The following is a 13295-nucleotide window of genomic DNA, read 5'->3' as shown; positions in this document are numbered from 1 at the left end:
TATAGTATACATTGGTATACCACTAGTATACTGTATGGAAGAATAAATACTGTATCTATCCATTCATCTTTCCAATGGATCCAAATCTGACCTAACTTGCCTAATCATGTAGCATTAGCATCTGAACAAAATGCATCTTATTTGCATCACTGACTGACGTACTTTGCATAGCCATGAGGTTAATAATTTCTATTCTGGCCTCACACTGTCCTTTTCCTTCCTACTTCCCTTAAGGTAGGATAAATTTCTATGACACTGAATTATGGAAAATGATTGCACCAATGCAAAACTTCTGATGATTAGGTCATGAAGGCTTAGGGTCTTGTGAACCCAGAAAAGGAGAAACCACCTGGCATCTCCCTCCTTTCAAGTTAAGTTCCAAGGTCTTATATTTCAATGTTGTTGAAGGACTGCATATACTTTTTTTCATATTTGTCCTTCATTCTCGAAAAAAACCATGACATTATGGAAGTGATGCCATGACAAGCAAGTAAATTGGATTTGAGTGGGGGGGGGGCTGTGCTAAGTCACCAGCCTCATTTTCTCCTTAAGAGTCATCTGGGTCCAGTGACCAGAAATGAATCAGGATGACTAGAGATGACCCTGGATGTGAGGTAGTCAGGGTGAAGTGACTTGCCCAAGGTTACACAGCTAGGAAAAGTCTGAGGCTGTATTCAAACAACTCCTGACTCCAAGGCCAGTTCTCCATCTACCGTGTCACCTAGTTGCCCCAACACTTTGTAACAAATTGCTGATCATCATACCCTAATTATGACTGAGCAAATGATCAATTAAGTTCCTTTCCCAGTTTAACTGTTTCCTCTTTAGGAGACATTTTCTCCTATTTTTCTTAATATTTTGTAATCTCTTCCATACTCAGCCCCATCTCTTTTCAAAATGAAAGGAAGGAACATTCATGATATAAAGTGAACTAATACAACCCAGTCATATCTTACTTATATTCTTTACTATCATAACACTATGTCAAAAACAGCTTTATAGTAATCCAATATGTTTCTCCTACCAGAATACACAATGAGAATGGAAAAATTATTTTCCATGGATATAAGTAAAGATAATTTTATGGTTTGGCAGAGTTCAGAATAATATTTTTGTAACTTGAGTATCATCAGAACCCTACAGATCTAATAAAGCACTCCTTTTTGTGTTGATCATAAAGGATTAACATTTTTCCCCCTTGTGAAATCTGCAACATTTTTTTAATAGTTCCAAATGCAATAACTTTAAAAAAACAAAAATATAGTGTAAAGCACCTTCTCATTAAATGCAAACTTTCTTTTCATGATGCATGGCATTAATCTTGATGCAAAAATAATTTTATATTGCCTCCTGGAACTTTGAAATTGTATACACTGAAATAGAATGACTATTGCCAACTAGCTGCTTGAACTTCAATAGAGGAACATCCCCCCCTTAACAAAACTGAATATTTTCTATGTTTACTAAAAGTCAGTACTCAAGAGTTTCAATTTAGTTGTAGTGAATCTAAATTTGTATTTTTTTTAGGTATTTTTTCAAATGGGGTTAAGTGGCTTGCCCAAGGCCACACAGCTAGGTAATTATTAAGTGTCTGGGACCGGATTTGACTCCAGGGCTGGTACTCTATCTATTGTGCCACCTAGCGTCCCCTAAATTTGTATTTTTTAAAAAGAAAACTTTAGGCTGAAAAATAATATGGAAGCATTATGACAAAATTTTGAACCCTCAGCACATTCTTGGCACCACAAGACTTTAAAACTCACATAAAATTACCCTTTCTTTCTACGAGTATCACAACATTTAGCTTCAAGTTGGTCATGAGTATGAAACAAGATTTCAGTTTACCCTGTTTATTATCTCTTTTTTTCCTATTTGACAAGTTTACAAATTGTTCTCTTTTAGAGAAGTCTCTCATTTTTCCATTGTATTTAGTGAATAAACTCAATAATTTACAGATGTTAACTTTCCTGTTGAGATGTCCAACCAGGGAGATTCAATGTCAAATTTTTATAAAATATGATTTAAGGGTAAATCTCAGGTCTATGGCCAGTCTAGACAATGCCTATGACCTGAATGCAAAGCTTCAAGTCCCATAATCCATCATGTTGTCTAGCCATTGCTTCAACTATTTCCCTTTGTATTTCCTTCATTTGATAAAAACTTAAAAAAGTAAGATTTTTATAGTAGATATTCTCCCCCAAGGTTACTATGACAACAAGTCAGCATGGTATTGGAAAAAGAATATTGGTTTTGAAATAAGAGGACTGGAACTAACATTTCCATATTGTAATTGTTGCCTTGATCAAGATCTTATCCTCAATGGACCTCCATTTACTCATATGTTAAATCCTCTCACTGGAGTAGACGTCTTTTGGGGTTCCTACAGCTCTAGGTCCACAATCCTAAGATTCCTGGATCTAAATTCTTTTCCTATGTGGAAAAGTCATGATTCAATATATCTATGACATTGGTATGCTTATTTAGGCAACATAAAGTGGGGAGGATGGAAGAAATTAAGTCTTTGGGCAATATTATCCAATTAACTCCAAGCTTCATTTAATCATGTTGGAGTAAGGAATGGATAAAAGGAGAAATGGTTACAAATATCTTCAAATAAGAACAGAGATATTATCTATCAAATGATCACTACCACACTTGCAGTTTTGTACACAAATCATTTTCTTCTGCATCTTTTTTTGAGTAACTGGGTACTGAGGGAATTGTATCAACCAAGGTAACTCTATCTTAGGACTAAATTCTGAAGTTAGTTCAGTTCCCTTCCTATTCAGTTATGGGTTCACTCTACTTTGAGAAAACCTTATTCAATCAGAAGATTTGTGGGGAAAAACGCTTTATGGTACTGTTTAAACTTAGCCCTTTGTGGCTGAGAAGTTGGACCACTTATCTGTTGCTTAGATACCCCTTAACTAAGGGCCATGAAACCCATCATGCTGACCAGAAACCCATTCAGACCTGAAGACTGATTCAAGAAATTTGCACAATTATACATCTCAAACAACCCCATACATCTTATCTGAAAAATGACCTTGTACTGGTCAATTATTATTTCCATGTTTTCTTTTTTTTTCTTTTTTTACTTGAGGAGAGTGGGACTTCTCTTTTTCTAGTTTCAAGAAATTGTCCCTATTTATTCTCCCCAGCTAGAACAGTCCCTCCAAGTACAAACCATATTACCTAATTATAATCTTGTTTTGTATCTCAATTATTATCTTTTAATGCATAAAAATATGTCCCCCTTTTTGTGCAATCCAGTGCTAAACTGAGGACTCCTGGTCCTAATTTGATATGCATTTGGCACATTTACTAAATCCATAGGCTTGAAGTCTGAACCTTTGTTTCCCCAGGTATTTCATCCTTCACCCATCTCAAGTTCAGCAAGTCAACCAGGAGAACTACTTCAAGTACTAAGCTTTATTAATCTTCCTCAACTCTGTGGCTACAGCTTTTTTTTTGCAATGTTTCTGGATGACTGCATTTACCCCTTTAGAAATCTTTCAAGATAGAAGAATCCATGAAAAAAAATGGAAAAAAAGAAGAAAAATAAGCACTAATGACATGAGATTGATTTTTTTCTGAGTGTTTTTTCAGTGCTGTTTCAGTGATGTCCAACTTTGTGACCCCATTTGGGGATTTCTTGGCAAAGATACTGGAGAGGTTTGCCAATTCCTTCTCTAGTTTATTTGACACACAAGGAACAGAGATAAAAAAGGGTTAAGTGACTTGATCAGGGTCATGCAGTTAGTCAGAGTCTGAGGCCAGATTCGAACTTAGGAAGATGAGTCTTTCACACTTCAGGGTCAATACTCTCTCCACTGTAGCTGCCCTCTGAGCATTTTTTTAAAGGATTTTTGCAAGGCAAATGGGGTTAAGTGGCTTGCCCAAGGCCACACAGCTAGGTAATTATTAAGTGTCTGAGACCAGATTTGAACCCAGGTACTCCTGACTCCAAGGCCAGTGCTTTATCCACTATGCCACCTAGCCGCCCCCCTCTGAGCATTTTTTTAAATATTTATTTATTCTCTTGCACTTTGGGTCTTTTTTTCCCCCTTTTTTTGGTTTTTGCAGGGCAGTGGGGTTGGGGTGGCTTGCATGTCACACGGCTGGGTGATTGTTGGGTGTATGGGGCCAGATATGGGCTCAGGTGCTCCTGGATCCAGGGCTGGGGCTCCCTCTGAGCATTTTACAAAGACATCAAAACACCAACAAAGCAATAAGATACACAGATAGTTGCTGGGCTTCTTATCTCCTTCTGAAAGTTAAATACCACAGTCTTTAATTTGTCACAATTAAAAGTCTCCTCTTTAGGCCAAATTTGGTATATTTGGATTTGGTGCACATTTGGGGATATAGCGTAGCCTAATTTGAGAGTTCTATGCTTTAGTCTTTCCCCTTCCACTCCTAGAAGTGATGTCCATCCAATAAGTTGCCCTAAGGGGGGGTGTCATTTTTGACAGTGTACTCAACCCTTGCTCTCATGTCAATTTTTCCAATAGAAATCCTTCAGTAGTTTATTATTACCAAAACCCACCATTTTATTACAAGAGTATCTATTTGTTTTTTAATTTCACTCTTACCAGAACTCATTGTTTCTTTAAAGAGAGTCTCTTTTAACTTATCATTCCTTTCAAGGAAAGGATCTCTTCCCCAGAAGGGTTAGATTAAACCATTGCCAGAAAAGTAGGGAGTAAACTTTACCTTAACTGGGAAGACCAAGAAGTTGAGGAAGGCCTGACCTCCAGAGCAGTCTTCCATAAAGAATTCCCTTGATCAAATATTAAGCAGCATGATTTTTGTTTTTTGGAAAATCTGTGTTTATGACCAAAACCCTATCTCTCAATTTGGTTCACTGCATCACAACACAATCTTCCATTACAATACAATGAAAATTAAAAGACCATCTTGAAAATTTCTTCAAGAATTCATATTTTGAGGGTTGACTGCAACAGCAAAACACTCAACATTTTCCATAATTGGAAATATATACACATTTATAAATATATACATACATATACACATACATACATGTATACAGTGTCTAACAGATACAAAAATGAAATCTAGTGGATAATCTAGAGATGATCAAGGTATTAAGAGATTTGCCCCATTTACATCAGGGTGAATGGACCTGTTAAATCAAAGACCTTTTGCTAAAATAAATCACTTAACTAACTCAAAGATCTATCCTCCAAGGGACAGTTAAAACTAGAGCATGAAAGACAAATGGTTAGAAATTGACATTCAAGTGTTAAAATTTGACACTTCAATGTCAAATCCCTGAAAGTCAATTGTGGATCACTGAAAATGAAAAACAATCAAGATTTTCAAAACACAGACAACACAGAAAGGGGAACAGGAGATAGCATTTCAGAAATGAACTTACCTAAGCATGAATCACTAAATGCTGAAGAGGAAAGCTTGTACAAATTGCTTTCTACCTTATCCATCTTCCTACCTGAAAAGGACAGATACAGTCTTCTTTAGATCTTGGGAAAACAAGAATCAATTAAAAAACCAGAAAAAATGGGCTACTTTATTCCAGGCCTTGTGCTAGTTGCAGTTGAAATTAATATGAATCAGTCAACTAGCATTTATTAAGCACCTACTGTGTGCCAATTACTATGCTAAATACTGAGGTTACAAAGAACAAAAGACAATATAAGAAGGGAACAAACATATAATGACAACATACAAATGAAACAATCATTACTGGCAAGAAACTCCTCGTCTTCTAATGGGAAAGATGGAAAACATATAAACGTAAGTATATATAGAATGAACATAAAGAAAATAAATACAAAGAAGAATATTGTAGTTTGGGATGGAAGGCACAGCTATTGCAGAGATCGGGAAAGACTCCTTGAATGAAGAAATGCTTAGGCTTCATTTTGAAGGAAGAGAGGGATTCTAAGGAACAAAAGTAAGGAAGGAACCCAAATTAGCCTTGGAGAAGGCCAGTGTAAATGTGAGGAGAGGATCATTAGAGGGTCAGAATCAGAGAGAAAAATCAGTTTCAGTGGATCCGTGTGAAAGAGTAAGTATAATGACAATTGTGGCTGCAAAATTAGTTTCAAACTTTCACAGAGCTAAACAAAGGAGTAAATAATTAATGAAGAAGCATTAGGGAGTTATGAGAGTTTATAAAGCAGAGTTTTACATTTTATTGAGGGAAATCAAAATATACTCATAATGTACAGAAAAAATAAAAAAACTCCAAGTCATTATAGATACTACTCTAATAATGCAGACTATGGGAAAGATTTTGTCAGAAAATTACTAAGAGTTAAATGCTCAATAAAAGAGGAAGGGTTACATGTTATAATAAAATAGCTTTACCATAATCAACTATTGATGGCCTCACTTATGAGCAGGGAAGTGTCCTAAATTAAACTTGAATGTAATGGTTCTCAGTTACCCTATTCACCAATTCCTTATTGTCCTTAGAATCAACCCACTCACTGCTCCAGTGGCTCATTTGCTAGACTAAACTCTCAAACTTGCAGTCTGACAAAGCTGCCAACTCATGCCTCTGCAGTGGGGGCTGTCTCCAAGAACAGGCAGCTTACCAACTAGAGAAAAAGAGGAGTGTTGGGGCCTATGAGGTGAGGTGAATGTTCTCATGCATGGCAAGGAGGTACATGAAGTGAAGCAAACAACACTTCTGATATTAAAAATGTACCTGTGGGCCACCATTTCTATACTCAATAGCAAAATGTGGTATTCTAGGAATAACCAAAGGAGGATTGTCCCTTAGAGACCGAGTTAGAGACCCATTAGAGACTCAGAACTGCCAGGAAACTTGAATTTGATTTCCACCCACCAAACTCCCAACAAATACTCAGATGCCTGACAATTGGCTTGCTTTCCCACTTTCTCTCTCTCTCTCTCTCAGAAAGAGGTATGGAGTTATGGTTAGAAATAACTAATATAAACGATGATGTCACACCTGCATTTTTAGTCTCAATCTCATTGACTATTAGACAAGCATAATCAAGGTCTTTTAAAAAAAATTATTTAATGCAATGGGGTTAAGAGTGACTTGCCCAAGGTCACACAACTAGGCAATTATTAAGCATCTGAAATCAAATTTAAACTCAGGTCCTCCTGACTCCAGGGCCAGTGCTCTATCCACTGTGCCACCTAGCTACCCCTAAGGTCTTAAAATTAAAAACATACAGTAGACCTATTATTTCCCTGGTATAGGGAATTTTTAGTGATTGATACTTTATGTGAATGAAAATGTGCCTACTCCTTAACTCAGTCATGAAAGGCAGCTTGGGGGCAGAGAGGAGATGAATGATTGATGCAGGATTACAAAGTCAGCATTTAGGTGTAAGATGTGGGACCTTATCCCAAATTTATCTAGTTCCAAAGCTAGCTCTATATATTATAACAGGAGGATCTTTCAACTTTCGCTTAAAATTTGTACTGATCAATTAACAAATGTTTAGTACATATTTTCAGACGATGTATCTTGTGCTAGAGATGCAAAAAATTAAGCAAAAACCAACCTCTGCCCTTAAAAACCCGATAGAATCAAATTGGAACAATGGAGGAACTGAAGGGAGAGGAGAACTTTCTACTCTACTGAAAGGATATACTCTATGGATTAGTATATCTCCCCCTCCCCCAGAAAAAGAAAACCAAATATTACAAAGGAATACTAAAAGAGAACTGAGAAAATTACTAAATAATCACCACAGAATCATTGTGTTGGGAGGGATATAACAAGTTTTTTTTTAATCTATCTTTTAGAATCAACATTAGAGGATTGTCATTCATCCTCTGAATCCTACTTTCAGGAATTTTTATTTCCATGATATAACTACCGTTGTCAGAAATCCCTTATTATAAGAAAGAAAGAACTCCCTTTTGCTGTATAACAAAGGAAAGAGTGTTGAGGACCTCAATTTGAAGCCCAATTCTGATTTCATACCATGGGAATCACAAAACAATTAAGTAGAAATTATAAGTCACTTTAATTTTCCTAGGGAGTTGGATTAGATTGCTTCTAGGGTCTTTCGCATCAACAAGATCTTATAATGCTATGTTGAGCCATACTCTGTCCATGTATAAATTCCATTTAAAAATTAAGCAAAGTTTATGGTTCTTCCACCTAATAATCTTTCTACTATCTGTCATGGCTTTGAAACCTTTCACTTCTCCTATTACCTTCCCCTTTACATGTTTCATCAGGGATTTTAACTTGGAGGCTAGATTTCCAAGAGGCCCCATAAACAGAGCATGAATTAAAATTAGAAGGGGAAAACATAACATCTTTATGTTCACTAAACTTAAATTTAATATTTTAATATCTTATGAACATTGAATAAAAACATTTCCTTCACTTATGAGCATAAAATAATGAATCAACACTATTCTGTGAAGGATTCCAAGACTTCATCAGAATCCCAAAAGGATTCATGTTTTTTTTTTAATTTAGGAACCCATGCTCTACACCATGGATCTGTGATTTCAATCCCTATTATACTGCAAGGATCTATGATTTCATCATTGTGAGTACTCCATATAGGTAGCAATTCTTCTACATCTTAGCAGATAATACCAGAATGCTCATGTATACATTATTAGGTTGGTACTCAGGGAATAAGCATATAATTTATTTATGACCCCATCTTTTTGAGACTTTCTATCTCTGTATAATCATACAGAATTCTGATTCTACTGGTCCAGATTTCAAAAATGCATGGTCACTTCTGGGTAATCATAGAGTTTTCAGAAGTCTTTATTGTACAAGATTCTCAATATTCCTCTGAACATATGGTACCTCCAATTGAGTCCAGGACTACTACTAACATTCCCTTAACTTGAATTTTCTCTTTCACCCTTCCAAGCCAAAAATAAATAGCTTACCATGCTCTGCTATTTTATGAGCAGCTGATGGTCCCGGATTTAAAGGCTGTGGTTGTATAGGATTTGGGAAATTAAATGAAGAATGTTTACTCAGATTCTGAGGATGAGTCTGACTCCTGGAAGGTTTTAAAGGTTGTTCTTTCTGTATTTCATTCTTGTTTGTGTTCATACCTGAAAAGTCCAAATGGAAAATATGAGTAGCAAGAAATGTAAAAAGGAAACAAAACAGCTGATTTAAAAATTAAAACAATATAAAGTTTAGGAATAAATGGAGTTTTCCTTAAAATAATAAAAAAATCTATTTAAAAGCATCAACAAATATTATACATAATGGAAATAAACTTGGAGAATTTCCAGTAAAATAGGGGTGAAACAAGGATACCTTTTATCACCATTACTATTCATTATAGTATTAGAAATGCTAGCAGTAGCACTAAGAGAAGAAAAAGAAATTGATGGAATCAGAATAGGCAATGAGGAAGCAAAACTTTCACTCTTTGCAGATGACATGATGGTATACTTAGAGAACCTGAGAAACTCATCTAAAAAACTTGAAACAATTAAAAAATTCAGCAAAGTAGCAGGATATAAAATAAACCCACATAAATCATCAGCATTTCTATTATATGACCAACCAAGCCCAAGATCAAGACACAGAGAAATTTCATTTAAAGTAACTATAAATATTAAATATTATAATATAGATAACATTAAATATTTGGGAATCTACTTCCTAAGATAAACCCAGACACTGTATGAACACAATTATAAAGCACTTCTCACTCAAATAAAGTCAATCTAAATAATTGGAAAAATGTCAGTTGCTCATGGTGAGGCCAAATTAATACAATAAAAATGACAATTCTATTCAAATTAAATTACTTTTTCAGTGCCATAACAATAAAACTACCAAATAACTATTTTACTGTGCTAGAAAAAAATAATTTAAAAAATTCCTCTGGAGCAATAAAAGGTCAAGAATAGCAATGAAATTGATGGAAAAAAAAAGTAAAGGAAGGTGGCCTAGCTCTAACAGATCTAAAACTATATTATAAAGAGGCAGCCATCAAAACTGCCTGGTACTGTTTAAGAAATAAATAGATTAGTGGATTAGGAGAGGTTCAAAGGAAACCACATTAAATGAGTAAGCAATCTACTATTTGACAAACCCAAAGACATCAACTCCTAGGATAAGAACTCAGTATTTGACAAAAATTATTGAGAAAACTGGAAAACAGTATGGCAAAGACGAGGCATAGATCCACATCTCACTCCCTATACCAAAATAAAGTCAAAGTTTTGACAGGATTTAGAAATAAAGATCAACACCATAGATAAATTAATAGACTAAAAATATTCTATCAGATCTATAGAAAGGGGGATAAATTTATGACAAAACAAGAATTAGAATGTACTATAAACTGCAAAATGAATGATTTTGACTATATTAAATTTAAAGAAGTTTTCGCACTAATAAAATCATTGCTACCAAAATTAGAAGGAAAGCACAAAGCTTGGAAACAATCTTCACAGCTAGGAGTTCTAATAAAACTCTCATTTCTACAATATATAGAGAATTGCATCAAATTTATAAGGTCACAGCTCATTCCCCAGTTGATAAATGGTCAAAGGATATGAATAGACAGTTTTCAAGTGAAGAAATTAAAGCTATAAAAAATCATATGAAATAAATGCTCCAAATGATTTTTGATTAGAGAAATGCAAATTAAAAAAGAACAATAAAGTATCATCTCACACATATCAGATTGGCCAAAATGAGAAAAAGGGAAAATGATCAGTTTTAAGAGGTTGTAGGAAGATTAGGACATTGATACATTGCTAGTGGAGTTCTGAATGAATCCAACCATTCTGTGGAGTAATATGGAACTATGTCCAAAGAGCAATAAAAATGCTTACTCCCTTTGACCCAGCAATTACAATTCTAGGCCTATAGCCAAAAGAAATAAAAAAATGGGAAAAATCCCACATGTTCCAAAATATTAATAGTAGCTCCTTTTGTAGTGGCAAAGAATTGAAAATTGAGGGGATGCCCATCAATTGGGGAATGGCTAAACAAGTTATGGTACATGAATAACATAGACTATTATTGCTCTATAAGAACTATAAATGGTTGGACTCTAGAGAAGCATGGAATGAGTTATATGATATGGTGCTGAGTGAAGGGAGTAAAACCTAGAAAACAATGTATACATTAACAACAATATCGTGAGATGATCAACCTTGATGAAAGCAGCTCCTCCCAGCAGTTCAGAGAGCTAGGACAATCTTACTAGACCTGCTATGGACAATATTATCCCCATCCAAAGGAAGAAAAACAAAACAAAACAAAAAGATCCTTCAGAATCTGATGAACACTTTGTAAAGATTCTCTCTTTTGTATCTCTTTCCCTTAATTCTAAGACTTCATAGTGAAAATGACTAATCCGTAAGCATATTTATCAAAATATGTTTGTATAATGCTAACCTGTTTGCTGCTGAGGGGAGGTTAGGAAGGGAGTGTAGAAGGAAATTTTGTAACAAAAATAGACATGTCCATATAGATGAAAAAAAATAAAGATGCTTTAAAAAAAAGTCTAGGCAAGTCTGTACCAGAAATTTTCTTTCTTTAATAAAAACACAGGAATGGATCAAAACAGTTCAACCAAAAAACAACAACAAAAAAACCTAATCCAAGGCTTGAACACTACTTCAGACTTCACTTTGGAGATTTCTTTCCAGTTCTAGCAATGCTCTCATGTGAGAACATGGCCATTCCATGCATTGGTTCATTGGATTAATGATTTACTTTAGCAAGAAATAGTCAAAACTTTGTGACTAGCATCTCCACACTTCAGGTGATCTTTTAAATTAAAAAAAAAATATTTTCACTTTCAAATTCTCTTTTTCCTTCCACCTCCCCACTTCCAATCATGGAAAAGGGAAAACATGTGATATCTATTATATATATATATGAAGTCATACAAAACTGATTTCCTTCTGAGTCTAGTCTCCATCTGTAAGTAGATAATATTTCATGCCAGTGGTCCTTGGAATTGTTTTGACTCACTGTACTTAAGCTCCAACCAGAGGGGAATAATCATGGTAAAGACAGAGGTAAGAGATAGACCTTTGGATGGTAATCTAGGATAGAAAGTAGTTCAGTAACAGGAACCTTACAATATCAACATTCTTAAGAGAGAACTTTCTTTGACTTCCTTTTTTTCTTTCCTCTTTCCTAATTTTATTATTTTCCAAGAGTCACCAAGTATTTCACAGCTGATTATTTCTACATTACTATTATTGTGCAGAGGATTCTTCTGATTTTACTCATATCATTTAGCATGAGTTTATGCAAGGCTTTTGGGGTTTTATGGAAACCATTCATTTCCTATAGGAAAATAGTATTCCATTGCATTCAATTTGTTCAGCCATTACTTAATTGATGGGTAGGTATGCCTTCAGTTTCCAATTTTTTGCCACCACCAAAAGAGTAGTTAGAAGTGTTTTTTTTTTTGTTGTTTTTTTGTCTTCTGTTTTCAACATATAGTCTCTTTTCTATTCCTTTGATCTCATTGGGTTTAGTCCTAGGTAGCAGTATTGTTGGTTCATAGTTTTATAGATCTTTAGGCAAAGTTGAAATTACTCTCATAAATGTTCAAGGCAGTCCCTCAGAGTTGGCTTAATCTGCCTTTTCTAATGGTGATTTAGAAGATTTTTTTTTTCTTAAGACTACTGATAAAATAAAATAAAATAAAAGACTACTGATAGGTTTGATTTTTTTTCCCCCTCTAAAAACTAGCTAGGCTGGTCTTAAGATGAACATAAATCCTATCAGTGAATTCTTATTCAAAGCCTTTCCAGATCTGTCTGACCTAGAAAAACTTGCATTCATTGGGCAAAAACATTGAGATCCACCCTATTCCTATAAAGTACCAGAATAGAACATCAGTAGAGGTACAGACCAATGTTTTGTGGGGTTTTTTTTTAATTAAAAAACATAGAACCAGATTTAGTTTGAATCTTTTTTTCTAGTTTATTTGGTTTCATTTACATGGAACATTTGTAAATCTAAAAGATTTATCAAACATCTATTTCATATACCCTGTAAGGCAAGCGCTGCAAACCACCAAATAATTCAATTTGTTCTCTAAAGGAGCCTAGGTTCTATCAAAGGAGATCATTTTTAAACAACCAGTAAATGCAAAATATGCCCTCTCTGTGTATATTTATGTGTATGTATATATACTATATGTATGCATGTATATATGTGAGATATATATATATATTCATATGCCTATATTCCATATGTATATAAACACATCTATGCATTTTCTATTTGCCTGTGTATGTGAGAGATGGGACAGAGAGCGGGGGAAACAGAGAGAGAGTAAACTGGGGTGAAA

General features: G+C 34.7%; 1 protein-coding gene across 1 annotated transcript in view; it reads right to left on the bottom strand.

Moving 5' to 3' along the window:
* Positions 1–9061, bottom strand: part of ANO3 (anoctamin 3) — a 230987-nt gene extending 221926 nt beyond the window's left edge. The window contains exon 1 of the mRNA XM_074227568.1: positions 8893–9061. Within this exon, the coding sequence (XP_074083669.1) occupies positions 8893–9061 (169 nt within the window). The remainder of the gene's footprint in view (positions 1–8892) is intronic.
* Positions 9062–13295: the final 4234 nt, after the last annotated feature.

This window comes from Macrotis lagotis, chromosome 3 (genome assembly GCF_037893015.1).
Source record: "Macrotis lagotis isolate mMagLag1 chromosome 3, bilby.v1.9.chrom.fasta, whole genome shotgun sequence".
In the NCBI taxonomy this organism is placed as follows: domain Eukaryota; kingdom Metazoa; phylum Chordata; class Mammalia; order Peramelemorphia; family Peramelidae; genus Macrotis; species Macrotis lagotis.
This window is presented reverse-complemented; position numbering and strand designations above follow the sequence as displayed.